We start from the raw sequence: 19,791 nt of genomic DNA, 5'->3' as shown, positions 1-19,791 counted from the left end.
CTCCACTGCAGCCGGCACAGGAAGCACTGCTCTGCCCGGATCGCAGAACTCCACTGCAGCCGGCACAGGAAGCACTGCTCTGCCCGAACTCATGATGGTGCTCTTAGAAATGGGCTCTGGGGGCATTCTGGGGGGATAGGGAGCAAGTCTGCGGGGCCAGCTCAGCCTCCTTCCCTCCCACTCAAAGCACCCCGGCTAGATGGTCAAACTCTAGCGGAATAGCAGGGTAGGAGAGACATGGGGGCAACATGCCCTCCGTTCTTCTCTGGCCCTCCATAGGATACCCCAAATCCTCTGAGCCTGGGGCCTTATGGGCATCCCAGCCGGTCAGCACCAACTGAATGCTTTAAGTGCTCCCTCACAGGCAAAGTGAGGCTGCCTTGGAAAGGCAAGGCAACGCACTCCTACCCAAACAAAGGTTTGAAACAATTTTCAAAGCCAGCTACATCCATACAACAGGGATACACGTGAGGCAACCTGCACATTAAATTCATTTTGCATGTTCGGAACCTTGCAAGTTTTTCTCTGCACTTAGTAACTGCCTGAAAGGGGAAATGCATCATCCTAAAAATGTGGAAATGGTCAGTATTTTGTATAGATTTGCAAATGCATGTGCTGGAGCATAGCTGCAAATTTTGAAATAACCACTATTATTTAAATGGACACATCTTTTGTCTCCTCCTAGTGTGGGCAACTGTGACCCGTGCACTGCGGAGGGCACCTTGCAAATGCCGGGAGAGCCCGCTGGCAGGCCTTCGGAAAGGGCTGCTGCTGCAGCCGTGCCGAGAGTTTTAGTTGCCAGATGATTAATGTACAGAATGATTGTTTTAAATGGTTTTATTATTAATCAATGTTATTGTTTTATCATTTGCTGATGGATAGGACAATATTATCACTTGCCGATTGATAATATTATCTTATCGTTCACATTGCCTTATTTTAATCTGGGGCTTTTTGTCATACTATGTAAGCCACCCAGAGTGCCTTTCAACTAATGGGTACAGCATAAAAGTACAATAAATAAATAAAATAAAAAGAAACCCCTTTGTAAAAAGAGGAGACATGGCCAGGCTAAGAGCCATTATGGGAGGAGGGTTCCAGTGCGGATGAGGCCGAGGCCTGCTGGGAGCGGTCTCCTCTTTGCCCCATGTTGCTCCCCATTCTTGGAAACCTTCCCAAGCGATTTCCCCCCGTTAGGGAGAATGCTCACTGGAGAAGACCATCATGCAAGGGAAAACTGAAGGCAGAAGAAGGGGAAGGGGAAGGCCAGCAATGGGACGGGGGGATCCCATCCAGGAAGCCACAGCCTTGAATTTAGAACAGCTGAGCAGGGCTGGCATGGATAGGACATTCAGGGGCGGGGGAGGTGTTCATCCATAAGGGTGTCATAAGTCGGAGGTGACTTGGCAGCACCTAACAAGAAAAGCAGAGATATGCCTGGGCAACTTTGGGGCGGAGGACCTGGGGGTGGGACACAAAGACCGGATCGGCACCTTTTGTTCTTCACTGCAGTCTCAGTCTAGATCCCTCCGTCCAGCAGCTGTTTTTGGAGGAGGAATCACATGGCCTTTGCATTCTGGCTCATTGAACCGCGTGGTCTGCTTAACAGAAAGGCGTTCTCTGTGGAGGTACCTCACTCAGGGAGGACTCCCTTTTTCTGGAGCATCTCCAAGGGTGGGCATGGAGGTACCTTTTCTCCTTACTATTTCAGCTTTCTCTTGGTGTGAGGTTAATCTAAAAGGCAGCAAGGATGTTATTAGGCATATTATATTAATGTTTAACAATCTGCATTATATCTCTGCTCAGACTTGATTAGATTGCAACTAGAGATGTGAAGGCTCAGGGAAAAAACGGGGGAAACCCTGAAAAAATGGGGAAACAACCCCCCCCCCCACACACACACACACTAGATCTGGAAAAAACAGAGAAAAACAGGCTGTTTTTGCATTTTCCCTCTCCCTGAAAACTCTTTTCTAACTGCAACGAATCTGCCTGGACATAGGACAGAGAACTAATAAAATCTGTATGTATCACTAATGGTGTGATCCTATGCAGCTTTAGACAGACATTCCGTCGCATTCAAGAAGACGGATTTGTGAAGGCGTGTCGCTTGGCCTGCTTTTGGAAAGAACTGTGGTATCTGGAAGGATGCGAGGAAAAGAAGGGCAGTGTCTTGAGGTCCAGATCCTCTTTTGTCTGGTCAGGCTGGGTGGGTTTTGCAGTGTATGCAGTGGGGGTACGTTCTACTCTGATATAGGCTCTAGCATATGAAGCAGCAGCAGTAACATTTTCTTCTTTCTGGATTAATGCCTTCCCCTATTCTCATTTTGGTTTTTAATGGTATGATGGCTTTTTAAAATGCTGGCTTCAATTAAAGGCTCTGTTATTACTTCCTCATCTATGAGCTTGCTTTAGAAATGGGATGAGGATTTTTCACGTTTTGGTGCTGCAAATCTAACTGAGAAATGTACAGAACCACATTTAACGATTGTGTGAGTAATAAGAGAGAAGCACTGCTGAGACAAGGAAGCTATTCCTTGCTTCCCTCATTATGTTCAGCTTTCACTTATTAAAACATAGGAGACGGCACTGAACTCGGGGGAACTTGTGTTTGAGCAGACTTGCATAGGATCTTGCAGTAGGAACACAGATTTCTGGCGTTTCAAACACAGATACCATTTCGGGTGTGCAGTTATGTCCAAGGCACAATTATCATCACCAGCATCTTTGCCTTCCAGGACCCCCAACATCATCATTGCTTATCTTAGCAGCATCCCAGAGCAAGGCTTTAAGTCTTGTGGGACATATTGCCTACGCACTGAACCCGGGGATGGCACCTTTGCGCATGGGCAGAGTGCAGCAGTGCCTCAAGCAGCTGATTTGGGGCAGTTGCTTTTTGTTATTGTTACTTTAAAACTGTGTGTGCATTTTTACTACCAAGGACAGAGAGGCAAGAGTCACTTCCGAGATTTTCTGCTTCAGCTGCCTGAATGCGCCCTCCCATATTCAGCCTTACGAAAAGGGCAATGATTTTATTTAATTTTTTTTAATTTAAATTTTTAAATTTTGTTCGTATCTTATATTTATCTCCCACTTTTCCCTGCAAAGACCTCAAGGCAGCTTCCATAATAATCCTCCCCATCTCCATTTTTTGCACAGCAACCCTGAGAGGTAGGTTAGGCAGGCAATGGCAGGCCCGAAGTCACCCAGTAGGGTTTATGGCCCTGAGGGGACTTGAACCCCAAGCTCCTGGACCCCAGTCCACACTCAACCACCAGCTCTCCCGTGCCTGCACACCAGCCTGCGTCCTGTTATTCTCCTCGCGCGCTGTCAGTCCTTAGATCCCTGAGCCTTCTCAGAGCTTGCGCAGGCCTGTAGCCCTTCCATCGCTCATGATCTTTCCTTCTATCTCTGATGCATGGGCTGGGCATGCCACTGCTTCGGCCTGGCATCTCCCATGCGTGAGAAGGAAGTGTCAGTAGGCTTGGGAAAGCTGAAACTTCCCAGAAATGGGAAAAACTCCCCGGGGAGTAGAGGCTGCTGTAGGGCGGGAGGACCCCAAAACAGCCAGTGAAGACTGAAGGCTGGGAGGGCTCAGGGTGGCGCTGGCTGCCCCCGGGCAAGATGCCCTCAGCGGGCACGTGGGCTCCTGCCATCACCGCGCTCATGAGCTGCTGCTTCTACTCGTCCTCATAATTCCCGGGAACTGCAGAGGAAGAGCAGGTCAAGGGGCTGTTGACAGTGTCCTCCCCCCACACCCGCAACCCAGGTATGGGCCCTTAGCAGGCACTCAGCTGTACTGCCATCCACAGCTGGCCGTTTTGGGAAGGGGGAAAAGAGGAAGGGGTGGAAAATGGAACAGAGCGGCTGGAAAGCCGCAAAGGAGGTGCAAAATGCAGCCACTCGTTTGTTGCAGCCCTTGTGTCACCTAACCAACCCTTTCAGCAGCCTGAGAAGGTCCAGTAAACCAAAAAAATGTCAACAAGCACTTCACCCAAGGCGCAATAAAAAGGGAGGCGCTTGTGCCTTTTGTCGTCTGTCCCCCAAAGCAGCAAAGCCCTTTACTGGGGGCAGTCTCAGACGCCTCTTTGCATCCGGCGCTTTGACCTCTGCCTGTGCAGGATCGGATGGTGCTGGAGGTGAACACGCCGACAGGAAGGCCTGTTGGACAGCCGAGAGGATGCAGACAGGGGCTGGCGGCTTTTGCTTCCCTCTGCCTGCTGAGCCTTTCCAGGCAGCAGCCGGACCAAGGCAGAGTGGCGATGCTGCCATGATGGATCTGCTCTGACTATTGCAGCCAGACACCGAGTCAGTCTGCCCACCCATAGATCATGCAATCACCATATTGCTGACACGGGAGCTCTGCGTTCGCCTTAAGCTCATTACTGCAAGCACCGGGGGAAGAATGAGCGATGCGCTCGCGTGGCGGAGTCCTCGGCCGCCGCGCTGCGCTGCCAGGCGTCTCCATCATCCACACGCGGTTGCCGCCGTCTCCCTGCCTGCGGCACGGCTCTACCAGCTTCTCTGGCTTGAACGGGAAACCAAGCTCGTGTGCACACACCGAGATATTCCTAAACAAAGCCCCCTCCTTCTCTAACCTTTGGATTTTTATTGTGTTAGTTGCTAGGGAACTGAGTAAGATTTATAGTCATCTATTGTTAATTTGGAAAGGCGGTCTTTGCTTTGGCTGTAAAATCAGCATTTGGAAGAGAATGATACGCCAGTGCACCATAAAACCTCCTAGCTGGCTTCATCACTTTGGAATGAAAGGGCCCACAAATCCAATTTGGAACAAATAACGAAGGAAAATGTATCCCCAAACTTGAGATCAGCATATTCAGAGCTGAACATTTGCAAACCTCTTTTTCAGCGCATTCAGTGCTTTAAAAACAATTCTTTATCGCCCTCTGGTGGCAATTTAGAGGATTGGCAATTTATACAGTTCACCAGTGATGGAATTCACACATCATGGCAAATTGCCCTGGGTGGTTTCCACAGCTTGTGTATTTTCGCTTGGCTCTACCAGTCAGGCAATCACATGGTTTCCATGCTCCTCACTCCATCCTCACGCTCTTGCCAGGCATCCCAGCTGCCCCTTTTTCCGATTATTCACTGAGGTTCTCCTGGGTGCACCTGCATCCCTGTAACCTTGCCAGCCATTCCAGCCACCAAAAGGTATTTTATTTAACTAAAAATACTTTTGCCACGATTCTTTCCTCCTCCCTCCATGCATTCATCCTCTTTCTTGTTTCAGAGGGTAGACAGGCACATCCCTCAGCCAATAAGAGTGCTGAGGTGTGTTGCTAGGATAGTGGAGATTGGATGGGAGAGACAGGTAACCCGAGCAGCCCCTTTCCATTGCTGCATTTTCAACAGGATTCTAAGGCACATCTTCACACACAGAGTAAAATGGAGCTCCCAGTCCAGACTGTACAAGAAGCAGTGGTGAAATGAGGAAACCTTACAACAAACCGTCGTATCTCTCTGCGGTGCCAGGAAACTGAACGCACCCACACTAAAACTCCACAACTGGGTTCTGACTAAACAACAGACCATCATGGGTAAGAAGTCACCGTGGTTTATCATGATGCACGAACCCAGCCAGTGAGTAGGTTTGCATGTTGTCTGAGCCGCTGCTTCCTGGAGACAGTAGTTTAAAAGCCACCTTGGGGATGGCTTACAACCCATCCCAACAAGCTATGGCTGGAAGTGGGAATTAGAACCCTTTCACCTCGTGGCTTGACATACTAAGCCAAATTCAAATTGAAAGGCTAAATAGCCCATGGCCAGAGGGGCAGAAAGTGCTGACAAAGTGCCCAAGCAGAGGCACGACAAAGCGCAGCAATGGCAGGCATGGACAAGACACTCTGCTTGCCTCGCTCTTCCACCTCTTCCAAAGCAGAGCTCTGCCTGAGAAACTTTACTAGGTAAATTCGAAACTCCTAGTCCTTCTGCCCCCGCCTCCAGTCCCCCACCATCTCCTAAGAAACAGGCGAATCCAGCTGAGCAGCCCGCAATGAGCAAGGGGCAGGTGTGCTCTCTGTAGGGTGCTGTGCTCAGCTGGCCTCCTCCTGGGGCTGGGGAAGGAGGAGGCCCACAGGGTGGGGGGTGCTGGTTTCCCCCCGGACTCTTTCCAGGGAGGTGGGGAGGGGCCTCCTCTCCCCAGTGCTGGCCAGAGCGATTGTGAGGCCATCCTGCTTCCTGTCAGCGTTCAGGATGTGGGCAGCTGGGTATCAGGGCAGGGCACTAGGACCCAGACAACCCGTACACTCGGAGGGCCTATTCCCAAGCTCAGTCAAGCAGTCCTGCGGTTGAGGGCGGCAACAGAAGGACAAGGTAAGTCAGTCTGAAGGGCAAAGAGTAGCCAAAGCCGGTTAGGAGTCAAAAGGCAGAGAAACAAGCCAAGGAGAAGCAGGTACCTGGGGCTGGAGCGGAAAGTGGAGCAGGAGAAGACCAGGAAGCCAGGCAAGGTCCAGAAGCAGGAGCAAGGTGACGGGCAGTTTCCCGAAGCAGGTTCCAGAAGGCACGGACAGCTCCAACAGCACCAAAGACCCTAGCGAAGAGCCTGCTCTTATATAGCTCTTCCCTCAGGCCTCCCAGGTGGTGCTCGTACCTAACAGTCCAGGTGGCTGTGACTGACTGTGGGCCCCGGCCTGCAACCACCAGGGCTGCTACTCTGGTCTCTGCCAGAAGAGGGAGCCCTGGTGCTGCCCCGGAACCTCACAGCTCCACTCTGCTCACCTGTCTCTCCAGGGGCAGCAAAGGTGGCGGTGGGGGGGTGGGCATTGCCTGGCTCCCCTGCCCTCTTGCCTGCCCTTCCCTCCACTCCCATCTCGTCCCTGGTGCCCCTGAGACTCTCAGCAAGCACCCCCACCCCACATAGCCGCAGGGCAGACACAGGGAACCTTCCTGAGCAGATGGGTCCCCTGGGGAAGGTCTGCCCAGCAGGGCACGCTCCCCCCACCCCTGGCATGGGTGCCACACTCTCGCCGCCTTATGGAAGGAGGCAGGGGAGGGGCAGCCCTGGGGCGTGTGTGCAGGGGGCACTGACACTTGTGCACTGAGGGGGAGGGGAGCGTGTGGGTGAGTGCGCGCGCACGGTGACCCAGAGCAGGGCAGCACAGGGAGTGCTCCTCTGGCGTTACTCTAGACTCTAGAGCAACGGTGCTGCTCCAGTGAGTGGGCAGCCGCTTGGCTGGACAGCCGGAAATAATTACAGAGCAAGCACCCGGCTGAGGCCACACCCCAGGGGCCGTGTGAGCCATGAGGGACAGGCAAAAGTGGTGCATGCTGGGATGGATTCTGCTCTGTGGAGGCTGGTGGGCACAAGCTGTGTTTGGAGGGAAGATCACAAAGCATGGAAACCAGGCGTGTGGGGAAACCAGGTGCCTGCCTGACCCCCGGTCACCAGGGGAGCTACCATGCTGTGTGGCTACCATGTGGCATTGCTGAGCGTGATGTCTGAATGGATAAGGTAAAGGTGAAGGTTTCCCCTTGACGGTACGTCCAGTCATGCCTGGCTCTGGGGGCGGTGCTCATCTCCGTTTCCTAGCAGAGGGAGCCAGCGTTTGTCTGCAGACAGTCTCCGTGGCCGGCATGACGAAACACCGAGGTGCAAAGAACGCTGTTACCTGCCCACCAAAGTGATACCTTTTTATCTACTTGCATTTCCATGCTTTCAAACTGCAAGGTTGGCAGGAGCTGGGACAGAGCAATGGGAACCGGCGACCTTTCGATCTACCAGCCCAGCAGCACAGCAGTTTAAACCACTGTGCCACCTGCATCCCTATATTGCAATTACTGCAGAAATGAAGAATAGGAATTGAACAAAGAGGTGTGGGAACCCTAGGCATGGATCATCCATGGGGGACTTTTAGATGTCCCAGGGCTCCCTCTCCAAGCCCCTGGGGGGCCTGTTGTGAAAGCAGAGGACCTGGCCCCCTTGGAAAGCACTTGACCGCTCATTTCCAGCTGCTGGTGGCACGGGATAGCTTGCAGTCCCCAGGGGCGCTTGAAGGCTGCTTTTCTGCTGTCCTGGGTCAGCAGGACTCTGCATTGCCCCTCGCCTACCCCAGGCTTCCCATTGCTGCTCTTGTGTAATTGCGGTCACCTGCCGCTGCAAGTAATTTTGCAAGAAAACGAAGGGAGAAGGTTTTGAAATAATGTTTACAACCTTTGGCATCTCTGGCAAGGCAGTGCTGGGCACCTTGGAAAGGCTTTGAGTAGCTGTCCAAAGGGGGGTTGCAAAAGTGCACCCCAGAATCTGCTGCTCTGACTCAGAAGACCCACAAGTGGCTGCAAGCTGAGAATGGCTCATCATCACAGCGGGGAAGGGGATCTCGCACTGCTGCTCTCGGAGGCTCGCTGGGATCCCTGCGGGAGGATCCAGAAGAGGGAGAGGACCTGCGTGCACAGTGGGCCCAGTCACCTGTGGTCCACACCCACCCGTCGGCCGTGGAAGCCACTGCTTAAGAAGGCGGCCAGACGGCATGGAAGGCCAGTCTCGTGGCCCTTGGAGGAGTGGAGCAGGGAACCGCAGCAGGTGCGGTTGCAGGGAAGGGAAAAGCCACGTGCACCCAAATTCCCTTTTCTGGGCAACTTTTAAGGGTTAGGGTTAGGCTTTGCCTCTGGTCATCCTACTGTTAAAAAGTTATGAATCTGGGAGTGCCCTAGAGAAAACGTATTTTTCATAAAGTGTGCGATTGGAATCAAGACGTAATAACAGCGATTCATCCAAATCAAAGTGAAGCAGCAGGTATGAACACCTTCCATGTAACAGAGATTTATATATGCCTAACCTTTGCTGCTGAACTGCCAGTGATTCCCATTGAAGTCAGCCTTTGCTTTTCTGTTAGTGAGAAGAGCAACTGAAGACTTATGATAATTTTTCTTCAGTGCTGTAGACAGAAAAAAAAAGCAGCGGAGGAAAAGTGTCAAAAGAGAAGGTCAGCAGCAGCTGGAGCGAGTGGATTAGTGTAGGGCAATGTCAGAAAGAGCTGATTAATTGAATTGTTCCTGTGCAGGATAGTTCAGGATAGGAAGTGGATGATGAAGCTGATCAACATATGAATGGAATCAAGTAATCACTTTTCTGTAAGGGAGAATGCATTTGGATAACCCTTTGCAGGCTTTGCAGGCTGGGATTAAATTGGAAAGACTGAACGGCTTTGTCTCGGTCAGCAATTAATATGCTTATAGCACCACTTTCAAAGGTTTAAATGGGTTACATCTCATGGAATTAATTTACAATTGGTAGTCCCATCAGCATTACAGCAGCCCTTCAATGAGGTCCGGTGTAGAGATCTCTGACACCCAAATTCTTGTCCAGAAAGCATTGGGAGAGTTATGCTGGATACCCCAGACCGCTCCCTTCAAGAGGGAGTTGAAGACTTCTCTCTTCTGACAGATTAGTTCCCAGATCAGTTTTTTTTCAATATGCTGGATAGGCTCACTCACTATTGCGGCTGCGCATCTGCAATAAGAGGGGTTTTTTTAATGACTTTTGCGGGTGCTGTCTGTCTCTGCAACAGAGGTCAGGCAACGAATGAAGAGGGACTTTCAAACAATACCCCTTGAAGCAGGCAGTAGCAATTCCCTTAGAAAAGAAAAAGGAAGATGTTTAATAACAATTGGGCACACCGGTTCTAAGTACCAGGAGGGGCTGGTGATGGGCTCCATGACGCAGCATCCAAATCCTGCCAGCTTGTGGCTGGGTGTTGTTTATGCTTTACTGGTTTCTTTGCAAGCTTTTCCCCCTCAAACTTTCTGTAACAGGTTTGGGGCTTGTTGGGGGAAATGCTGTAGGGCTTAGATCCTGCAGGGTCGTGGCCTCCACAACTTACTCAAGAATGTTCCATCGTGGCTCGTGGGTCAGCAGCAGCAGCTACACATTTTTCTGCTACCACACCATCCACTGTCCATTCCCCATCAGTCTCTACATTTTTTCCACCTATGGAGGGACTAGGGAGTCCAAAGCATTATCTGGGCCTTCCAGGGATCCTAAGATTACAGTCTTGATCTGACAATGACCTGCTTGTACGAATTATACCATTCTTGGCTATGGGTTCAGATGATCTTGGCTTTCAAATTTCTGCTAGGGTCTTCAGCAGGGGTCAGGTTTCTCAAAAAAGCAAGACAGAAAGAGATCAGAGCCACAGAAAATGCTCGATGGGGTTGGAAGCCAGACTGGATTGTCTGCGTATTGCTCCAACAAGGAGCAGATCCAGACTCTGCTTAAAGTTGGGCTTGTCTGGGTTTAGGCTGGTTGAGGCACTGAGCTCTGCACTGACTTAGGTTTTGTCTCTTAAAGGCACCTGTCCTGCTTTCGCACCCTCATCCTATGATGGCATGTGAATGATTGTAGGATGTGTCATCACAGGTAGAGCTTTTGGATGGCCAGGCAACCTCCTGGTGCAAGGGAACTGACCCAGGGAGCCTTCTGCAAGACTTCGTCCTAGTGAGATGGAAGCCTCGACCAAATCCTCTTCCCTAGCCCTTGATTATGGAGCCACCTCAGAGGTTTCTGTAAGGATGAGTGTTCAGTGTCCTGCTCCATGGCACTTATAGAAGCAATGTCTCGTTTTTGGATAAAAAGTCATTTGGAGTGGGAGGGTTTGGGATGGAAAGGAAGCTAGTACCCTTCTCCCTCTGTCTCTCCCCCTCCCTCCCTCCCTTTCTCTCTGTGGGTTTGGTAAAGCACATCAAAAACAAAACCTTCCTAGAATTATAAATGTACTGATAAATGCATGCATTATGAATGCATGCTGGCTGGGGTTCAAAACATCTGGAGGACACTAGATAGGGGAAGTCTGCAGTAGGGCACAGGAGCTAAGGAGCTACCTCACAGGAAAGGTAGCTTTTGAAGATAGAGTTGAATGAAAAAGGAGAGGCAGCATTGTTTTGCAAGCAGTTGCCACCCATTGATTTCTGTAATTATGCATGCAATAGTACCACACCAGCAATTTGGATCTCTTGCAGGGTGCTTTTTTGCTCCTGTCGTAAGTGTAGCTGTTGCTGCACACAGAGATCCGCAGTGAGTGTACAATCTAAATTTTCGTGGTCAGAAAGACACCAATGCATGCACAACACTTCTGACAAACATATCTCTGTTGTAAAAATATCCCTTCAGAAGCTGGCCCAGGGGGGATGAATACAGCATGTGCCTTGTGACCGTAGGATAGGTGTAATTATTAAATTCAGTGCCTTAAGGTTCTACAAGTTATGTGCTTATGAGATGGAAGTATGTGTTTCTGCCATTTGCAGAACATACGGTTCAGATAGTTGGTGATACTGCAGGTGCTCTAGACAGTCACCACCTCCGAAGGAATTTATCAGAAAAGGTTAGCAGAGACACTAACAGACTTGGAAGATAGTGAAACCATGACAGCATCCCGAGGAAAGTTCCCAGGAGGTTATCCAGGTGTCGGAGAGCTTTGAGAACATCCAATGACTTGTGGTTAACAGCCACATTGCTTTCTGGTTCAGCTTTATGAAGATCAATGAAATTATCCATCTCTGAACACTTTCAGCAGAGCCAATAAACACCACAGAGACCCGTAATAGGAGATGGGGGAAGAGCTAATCCATGTGCAGCAGGGAAAGGACCAGAAAGGCCATTTGGGAGTCCAGAAGAAAGGAAGCAAACAGCTATTTTTAACATCACTCTCATTAACTCCCTTTATAAATGTATACAGAGGCTATTCATTGCTGCAATCTAGCTGAAAGATGTGAAGCACTGCCAAAACTCTTATGACTTCCTCTGACCAATTTTGTATCCTAGTTTTTCCAGTAGTTAGTTTCACACTTTTGAGACTGAAATTCACTACCCTCCCCGTATTTTCAGCAATAGCCTGCATCTTCATCCTTTGTCACATGCCACCAAAATCCACTGTCTCTCTGCAACACCAGCTTTGTGTTCTTACTAAGCCCGCTGCCCTTTACATTTCACCATTAGTGCTACAGAAGTACTGGGGGCAACAGTTTATTAGGACTAGCAGAGGCAAAGAAGAGCTCGGGATCTATGCCTTTAATAAGTGCATTGACAACGTGACATTTCCTGCTAACTCTTGCATATCGAGCTATACTTGTCAATATCCTCTCTTCTGCAGAAGTTACAGTTACTATGAATAGGCGAGTTGAATGTAAAAGTAATCAAGGAGTAAGATTTCCTGAGCCCATTATTCAGTAGTTGGAACCACACCTGTGTTTCAGTCCATCATAGGTCCAGGTCTGACAAAATCGAAGCTTTTGTAATCTTTATGTGGAACTGTATGCTGGCTAGGAGTTCAAGGAACTGTGGTGATTCTGTTTGGACATCCTTTGTCCTGGTGTGTCTCAGCTCTGAAAATTCAATGGAGTTCTGTTGGCTATGACTCGTTTACTAATATGATTGCTTATTCTATTTGGTGCCAAGTCCACATTTTCCCTGAGCCAGAGTTACCTTTTCACTTTCCTTTGGAACCACCTTTCCTAATGAACCACCTCTAGAAACTTTGTACATCCAGAGACACTGCTTTACTAAGTGTTTTTTACCAAGTAAAATGGCTGCTGAATCCCAGAGTTGAGTTCTGTGTAGGGCAAAGCACAGTTCATTTTTCAAGGCTTTACTCTGGTAAAGCTTGTGTGAGTTGTCAACCCAAGTCCTATGAAGGTTAGCCTGGTTGTTATGGTTAGGTTGGAGTGGCCCTCTCAACCAGACCAATACTGACTCCATCTTACGCAAGGCCAACTACCAGAAACATCCCTTTTGCAATTGGCTGCAGCTCTCTGCTTAAGCAAAAGGCCAGGCCACCTGACGCAATGTGGGTGCAAAGCAGATGACCTGAGGTAAACTCTAGGCCAAGCGCTGCTACTTGGCCAAGTTACTGAATACTAAACTGCCAAGTATAATCTCTCTCTCTTTTTAAAGGAAACATCTAGAATCCATCTCAGAGCTGAGGGTGATCCATTACTGAACAGTCAGCAGACAAAACAAGATTTTATTCTGGAATCCCCACGATAGCACAGAGAGAGGGCCCAGAGGAGAGACACTCTACTGGAAAATGAAGTTGGTGGTCTTCTTCAAGCACAGGTGCTTCATGAGAAGCAGGGGAGCACATGGGGAGGTTGCACCAAGGTTGCTTCGCTACAGGTAGTTTTTCCCCAAAGGGAGGAAGACCTGACATATTTACGAAAAAATCTTACCATAGTCTTACTGCATGATCAAGGAACTGGTAGGCAGGCCAAACAGGGCTGTGCAATCTAGACTGTATTTTATTTTTTGCCATTAATCTTCCATTTTGAACTGTTTATTATTTGGCGCTCAGAATCTGATCAACCCTTTCCCCATTCTGTACTTTTCCCAAATCCTCAATAAATCGTTTACCCTGTTTCCACCAAAGCCCCAATTGTGTGTTCTGGGAGTGAAAGAGAAGGCATGCGAGAGGTGCACCATGTTTTTGGGTCATAGTGTGCTGTTTCAGTGCCCAGGCTGCCTGCAGCAGTCTGGCTGTGCTCCCCTGAGGGCACCGGTGGCCTGCAAAGAAGCCCAGCACAAAGGGCCCGAGTGGAATCCTGGGCCACTCATTCCCAAGGAGCTGATAATGCTTGGGAGTGGAAGAGACTGAGTCTGTTTCACCTTCCGGGGTGGCAGCCAGTACCAGTCGATGCCACTGAGCCAGACCTTGTGACCTCAGGTGGGATCACCTGTAGGCACCAGGTCACCACAGGTGGTAGAGGATTAGTCCAAGGTATCACTACTCTTGTAATCTGGAACTGAGCTGAAAAACTAACGCTGCCTGTTTCCGTAGCAGTTCTGTCCCAATCCAGAAGTGAAGTACTTGGGTATGCACTACCTCTGGGTCAGGTAACCATACCTGTCCTGTGTTTTATTTCTGTTCCTTTTCCTCCCAAGTCTATCCAGTTCTATCCCAATGCTCCAACACCCTCCTGCCATTGAAACATTGGACAGTATTCTTTGAAGACCCATAGGCAATAAAGGAGGATGCTGGGAAACAGAAATATCACAGAAAGGTATAAGCCACAGTTTGTCTTTTTGACAGTCCAAGAGGAAAGATGAAAGAAAGCATCACAACAAAGAGGCTTGCAAAAGTTACTTGTTTTCATAAAAATAATGGCACTGGTACAAGAGAACAATGACTATATATGTACTTTACAAGAACCGTCCACTCATTGAGTGGCCCTCCTTTGGAAAACAACCCACCAGTTACATTAAAAATTAGTCACCAATAATGTCCTTACATTTCATTTCATAATTTTAAGGTTTCATTTTTGAGCTAGTGACGGCCGTTGTGATACTACCTGGTATAAAGGAATGTATAGATTTTTAATAATAATTCTTTATATAAATACACTTCATTACTGAAAATAAAAAGCAGATTGCCATTTTCTAAGCACCATGGTTCTGTCCTAATGCTTATAGTGCAATTTTCCCTTTTCCCTACAGATAATTCTTAAGGATGAATGGTAATCACTTTAAAAAAAAAAATCACTACTTTTTTAAACTACTAGTGTTTTTCATAGAATGAAATGGTATTTTTGGCATTTTGTCAAAAAAAGTATACAGCATTTTTTAATCGGTTTAAAACATTCTTAATATCTTAAGTCTGCCTGAGATATGAATTTATTCAGTTCATGTGAGATGTGGGGTAAGAGACCTTATGTAGAGAATAACATGACTACCTGTGGAGCCAAATGAAGTGCAGCCTAATTAATCTGAAGGGCAAAAAAGCAAAACCCTTTAGATAGACGTGAATTTAGATAATGGGAGTGAACATAAGAATCCAGTCGTGTCATCCCACTGATGGATGAGAAGAGGATGATCCCCCTTCCACCTCTCCTCCCATCTCACAGCACCCATGCGCTTCTTCAACATGTGTTTCGGAGGGACTGGGAAGCATCCAGAGCATGGCTGCAGAGAGGAGGTGCAAAGGTGGAAGTGCTGCCACACTAGGGATTTCCAGTAGTGCAAGGCTGGAGTTAAGTCAAGGGTCCCTAAATCCTCAGTATGCAAAGCATGCACATTACTACTGCACTATGGCATTTCCTGAAACAGAAAGCTATAAACTTCTTGAGATCTCTGCATGAAGATATATAAACTGCTCTACGCTAAAACTACTGGTCTACCTGGACCAAAATGGTCTACTCTGACTGGCACCAGCTCTCCAAACAGAGAACTTCCCCAGATGCATTTAAAAGGGAACACCAGGAAATGGGATGCGAATACAAAGCATGACCTAAACTGCTGGGCTGCTTTGTAACTACAGGATAGTGGGATAAAATTATACACTGAATGTGGTAGCGGTTTTTCCTTTTTAAATCCATTTGTATTATAAATTTGACCTACCCTTACTCTATTTATCTTCTGTATTTACTGTTTTCAGTAGTGCTAGGGAAATTCTAACCTTGTCTGCAGAAAAGCTGCCCATCCAATGGTAGTTGTGTGGAAGTAATTGTGCTCATTATGTAGTGGTCTCTTGGGACTTTGTGAGGTATGAAATGAACAGAAATAGGGCAAGATGGAAGTCTTGCAGACAAATATGCTTACTGTGGAAAGATAAGCAAGACAGCGAGGTACAGGGTCTCTCAATGAAGTTAAGGCTTTGATTCTCCTGAACCTTGCTAACTGTCTTTTTCAGGTTAATCCACACCAAGGCATGTGCTCAGCACAACCTGTAACATCAGTAAAACCTGTGCAGCTGGTTTGTTTGGCAAAAGACCTGAGCCTCAACCTATTTCAGTATTACAGAGGTGAACATTCTGGTTCTTCTGTATTATTTTTGGAATGAAATCTAGCAACTGTGCCCCCCTCTAAACACGACCTACAGCACAGAACAGAAGACTTGTCTACCATGGAAATGAAACTGTGCATTATTCATTCTAGCAAACATAAGCTATTTATTTCTACATTTTTTAAAAAAGGGGAAGGTAATTTTCTACCCCAAATTTATCCTATCTATAATGGACATACAAACTGTGATACAGCAAGGAGACCCAAAATATGGGAACATTTAAACAGCCACATTTTCTACTGCAACACATCAGAAATGAGTGCGATGGTTTGGCCATGGTTTATTTTAGTTCCTATTTTGCAATATGTGATTTTTAAAAATTCCATTATGCATGGAATGGCTGCTTTCTTGCATGGAATGAGGGAATTCAGGAGTCCTTGCAAATCAATCTATAAACATAAATCTGTATATTAAAAGGACAGTGCAAAATAGCAACGGAACAGAGAGCAGACTTGAGCAAAAGATTCTGTAAACCTCAAATCCCTCCCTGCAGTCCCTGTGATCGAAAAGTCCCTAGACACTCATTCCCAATGATTAGACCAATCAGTCATTCCACTCCTCTTTCGTCACACCCTGGTGTTCTCTATATATGGAAAAGCACAAGCAGCCCAATGTGACTACAGATTCGGCTAGACTGGATGCATACTTCTAGCTACTAACTGCCTACCACCACCTATCCCTGAAACCGATGATTTCAATCCTTTCACTTCAGGGAAGTATTTCCTTAGCACTCAGCTGAGAATGCCAGGCAAAGTCCAAGGCAGAAACTGTGGAAGACCAAATATGAGATGGCTCAAGTCCATAAAGGAAGCCACAGCCTTGAGTTTACAAGAGCGGAGCAGGGCTGTAAGGGATGGGACATTTTGGAGGATGCTCATCTGCAGGTTCCTCACAAGCCAAAGATGCTTGATGGCATGTAACTATGTGACAATGAAAGATGGCAGACCTCTGGTGCCTTACCAAGGGTTCCCAGGAGAGTTTCTCAGGTGCACAGATTGTTTGGATGGAGTTGGTGCCCCAGGAACAGAAGCAGCTGCTCTTGCCTCCTGCAACAAGAGTGGATGCCCTGGAATATACCAGCAGTTCCCTGAGGCTGCATACTTAAAGCACAGCACTGCAGGCACATTTCTTTTCTTTTCTTGTAAGGAACCCTTCATGAACGTTTGAGGAACTCTGGGATTTCCTGGAATGCAACTTAAGAATTTCTGCCTTAAACTAAATGTTTGAACTCACTCTCCATTTGCCTAAATTCACTTACTCATCTCCCATTGCAATGTAAAGCTGCACAGGATTGAGTTTTTACAACTTAAAGGAGATTAATAAATACTACCATGTTAGCACCAGACCAGTGGTTAGGATGCCACTGCCACGAGGACGTCATGCACCCTTAAAAATATGAAAGGCAAACTACTGAAGAATCCATGTCATCATAACGTGTGTTCACTGAGTCCCTGCATAGCACCGATTGCCGTATGAATTTAAAAAATGACAATCACATTTTTCCTCAGAAGATAAAGATAGTTCTAAAATGCCAAAAATACCCCGATGCAAACCATTTAGCACCTTGAAAAGATCAGTGCAGGCTGTAACAAGAAGAAAAATTACTGATCGAAGGTAAACAATTGAGTACAGTGACAATAAAAGCATCACTTTTGTCATAGTGCTACATATAATGTAGAGTACGTAAAATGCAGTGGTGTGACTGCAAGGTTTAACACACACATACACACACAACATGATAAGCAGCCTTAATATAAACATTTTACGTACAAAAATATTAAATCAAAAATAAATAATTCCAGACATAAATATTATACTTTACAACATTAAGAATATACAATATACATATATATATATATATATAAAAACAAACATATACATACATGCACGCACACACGCACGCACACACACTTTTAGATGCACACACACAGGAAGAAGTACAAAAGTGGAAGGAAGAGGTATTGCTTCATTATCCTTCATCCATCTTGCTTCAGCTCCCGGCATTCAAAATTCCTGGGAATCAAAAACACAATGGAGAGTTCTCTCAATTTCTGTGCTGAAAAGAGAAGGCCCAGCCCATTCCTTCACCAGAAAAACAGACATACAGTTCAAAGACACCCTATGCCCCCACAGTAACACTCCCAAGGGTAAAATAATTCTTGGTGCCATCAAAGAATTACTTTGGGTGCTGTATACTGGTAACTGAATTGAAAATATTGGGCAGCTATTCCCCACAAATTCCTGGGAAACTTCGGAGCCACCAAAGTGGTGGAAATATGTTGTGAGCCGCCCTGAGGCTTCGGCGAATGGGGCGGCATAGAAATGTTTTAATAAAATAAATAGATAGATAGATAGATAGATAGATAGATAGATAGATGTATTCCCACTTAGAAATCTATATACATGCAGTTCTCATTGGTGTGGGTTATTTCCAGCCAGCCGTGTACATGAAGCCCAAGGACTCGTGCATGATGGGAGCCTGGCAATGCCATTGCACACACCTGTAATAAAAGCAGCATTCCTGCACACAAGAAAGCAGACAGTGCAAAGTTGTACCAGCTTTCCTTTGAGCACAGAAGCTTTTCACTTACCAGGATGCTGTGCTGTGAAGATATCTGCCTGCCTCTTTCTGAGAGTGCGGAGCAAATTGCATTTTTATCTTCTGGGTTGGCTGCACAGGAATATTGGTTGTCCTGTCCTATTTTGCTAGCCCTAATTATGTCAATATGCTAGAATTTGACCATAAACCCACTTGCCAGTTGGTAGCTGAATGCATCACAGTGTTGGGCTATGAGACTGCATTTACTGAAAGGAGTGGGAATTAATTGCAAGAAAATATATACTGGATTGAATATCAAATTGTTGCTACTGATCTTCAAATACTGTGCTTGTACAACAGTAAAACGCACAAACATACCATTGCTACAACACCTGGACATCAAGACCAGTTCCAGATGATGGAGTACATTTTCCACAGTAGCCACCACATTTCCCTCTTACTTTGGTACCATCCTATGGGAAAAATCATTTAAAAGGTTCAGAATTAAGTAAATGCAATATTTCACAATTAAAATCTCTGAAAAATGTATGGCATAAAATGGGGCTGAATTTCCTAGGAAATTAATTCTGAGTGCACATAAGTAAGACTGCCCTTACTTTAAAAGAGCTCTTGGGGGGGGTAATGAAAGAACCCATTACTTGGATGTACACCAAGTGTGGTGAGTTTGAGAGCGTCCGAGAAGCCAAGAGCAAGGCCACCAGGAGGCCAAACTCTCTCAGAAGGTTGGTCTCCTAGCAGGATCACTCAAGGTAGAATGCTCAAAGCAGAGACACGAGACTACGATGCATCCACCCTCTGAAGGCATAATGGATACATCAGCAGAAGAGGATGAATATTTATCATCCATCCATCCATCCTGTCTTGTTTCTTTCATTTAACAACAAGCAGCCACAGGGGACCCAAGAAGCCCCCCTGTAAACCCTACACTCAAAGCAATATTCGTTCTGGGAGTGGCAATTCCATTGGTACCAGTTGATACATGCCCTTCAACCAATCCTAAAATCTCCAGGTGAAGATGTATCCATCAGAAAAGGACTGAAAGGTGAACTTGCTGATCTTCTAACAAAAATACATAACATGTCCCTAAAATAGGCCTCAATGAGAATGGCCAATGTAGAGCCAATTTTCTAAAGGAGATTTAGGGGGATCCAGGAATTTACACGTCAGTTAACTTAATGCCTGTTTAAGATAACCTGATTCAAAGTGTTATGACATATCACATCAATAGCATGTGGAAGGACAAATGTTGCTGAAAAATAATCAGCACTACTTGCGCAAAGGCAAACCTTTCAGGGTTCTTTGAGAGTGTGGATAAACATGTGGACAGGGTGACGATGCTAATGGTGACTGTGGTGATGTGGGTGGAGAACTCCTGAAGGGCAGCTACTGAGCAGCACTGGTAGCTGAAGGTGGCACCAGCATCTTTCGCAAACAATGGCAGTG

General features: G+C 47.0%; 1 protein-coding gene across 8 annotated transcripts in view; it reads right to left on the bottom strand.

Annotated features, from left to right (window-relative positions):
- Nucleotides 1–14,078: 14,078 nt before the first annotated feature.
- Nucleotides 14,079–19,791, bottom strand: part of ADAMTS9 (ADAM metallopeptidase with thrombospondin type 1 motif 9) — a 156,555-nt gene continuing 150,842 nt past the window's right edge. For 5 of the 8 annotated variants that reach the window (XM_044452059.1, XM_044452052.1, XM_044452055.1 and 2 more), the window contains one exon: nt 14,079–18,800. In XM_044452059.1, the coding sequence (XP_044307994.1) occupies nt 18,711–18,800 (90 nt within the window). In that variant the 3' untranslated portion in view covers nt 14,079–18,710. The remainder of the gene's footprint in view (nt 18,801–19,791) is intronic. The other 3 variants (XR_006416800.1, XM_044452053.1, XM_044452054.1) reach the window with 2 other exon arrangements.

The sequence above is a fragment of the Varanus komodoensis genome, unplaced genomic scaffold (genome assembly GCF_004798865.1).
Source record: "Varanus komodoensis strain SLA01 unplaced genomic scaffold, ASM479886v1 scaffold6_4, whole genome shotgun sequence".
NCBI lineage: Eukaryota > Metazoa > Chordata > Lepidosauria > Squamata > Varanidae > Varanus > Varanus komodoensis.
Note: the sequence above shows the minus strand (reverse complement) of the source record. Positions and strands in the feature narration are given on the sequence as shown.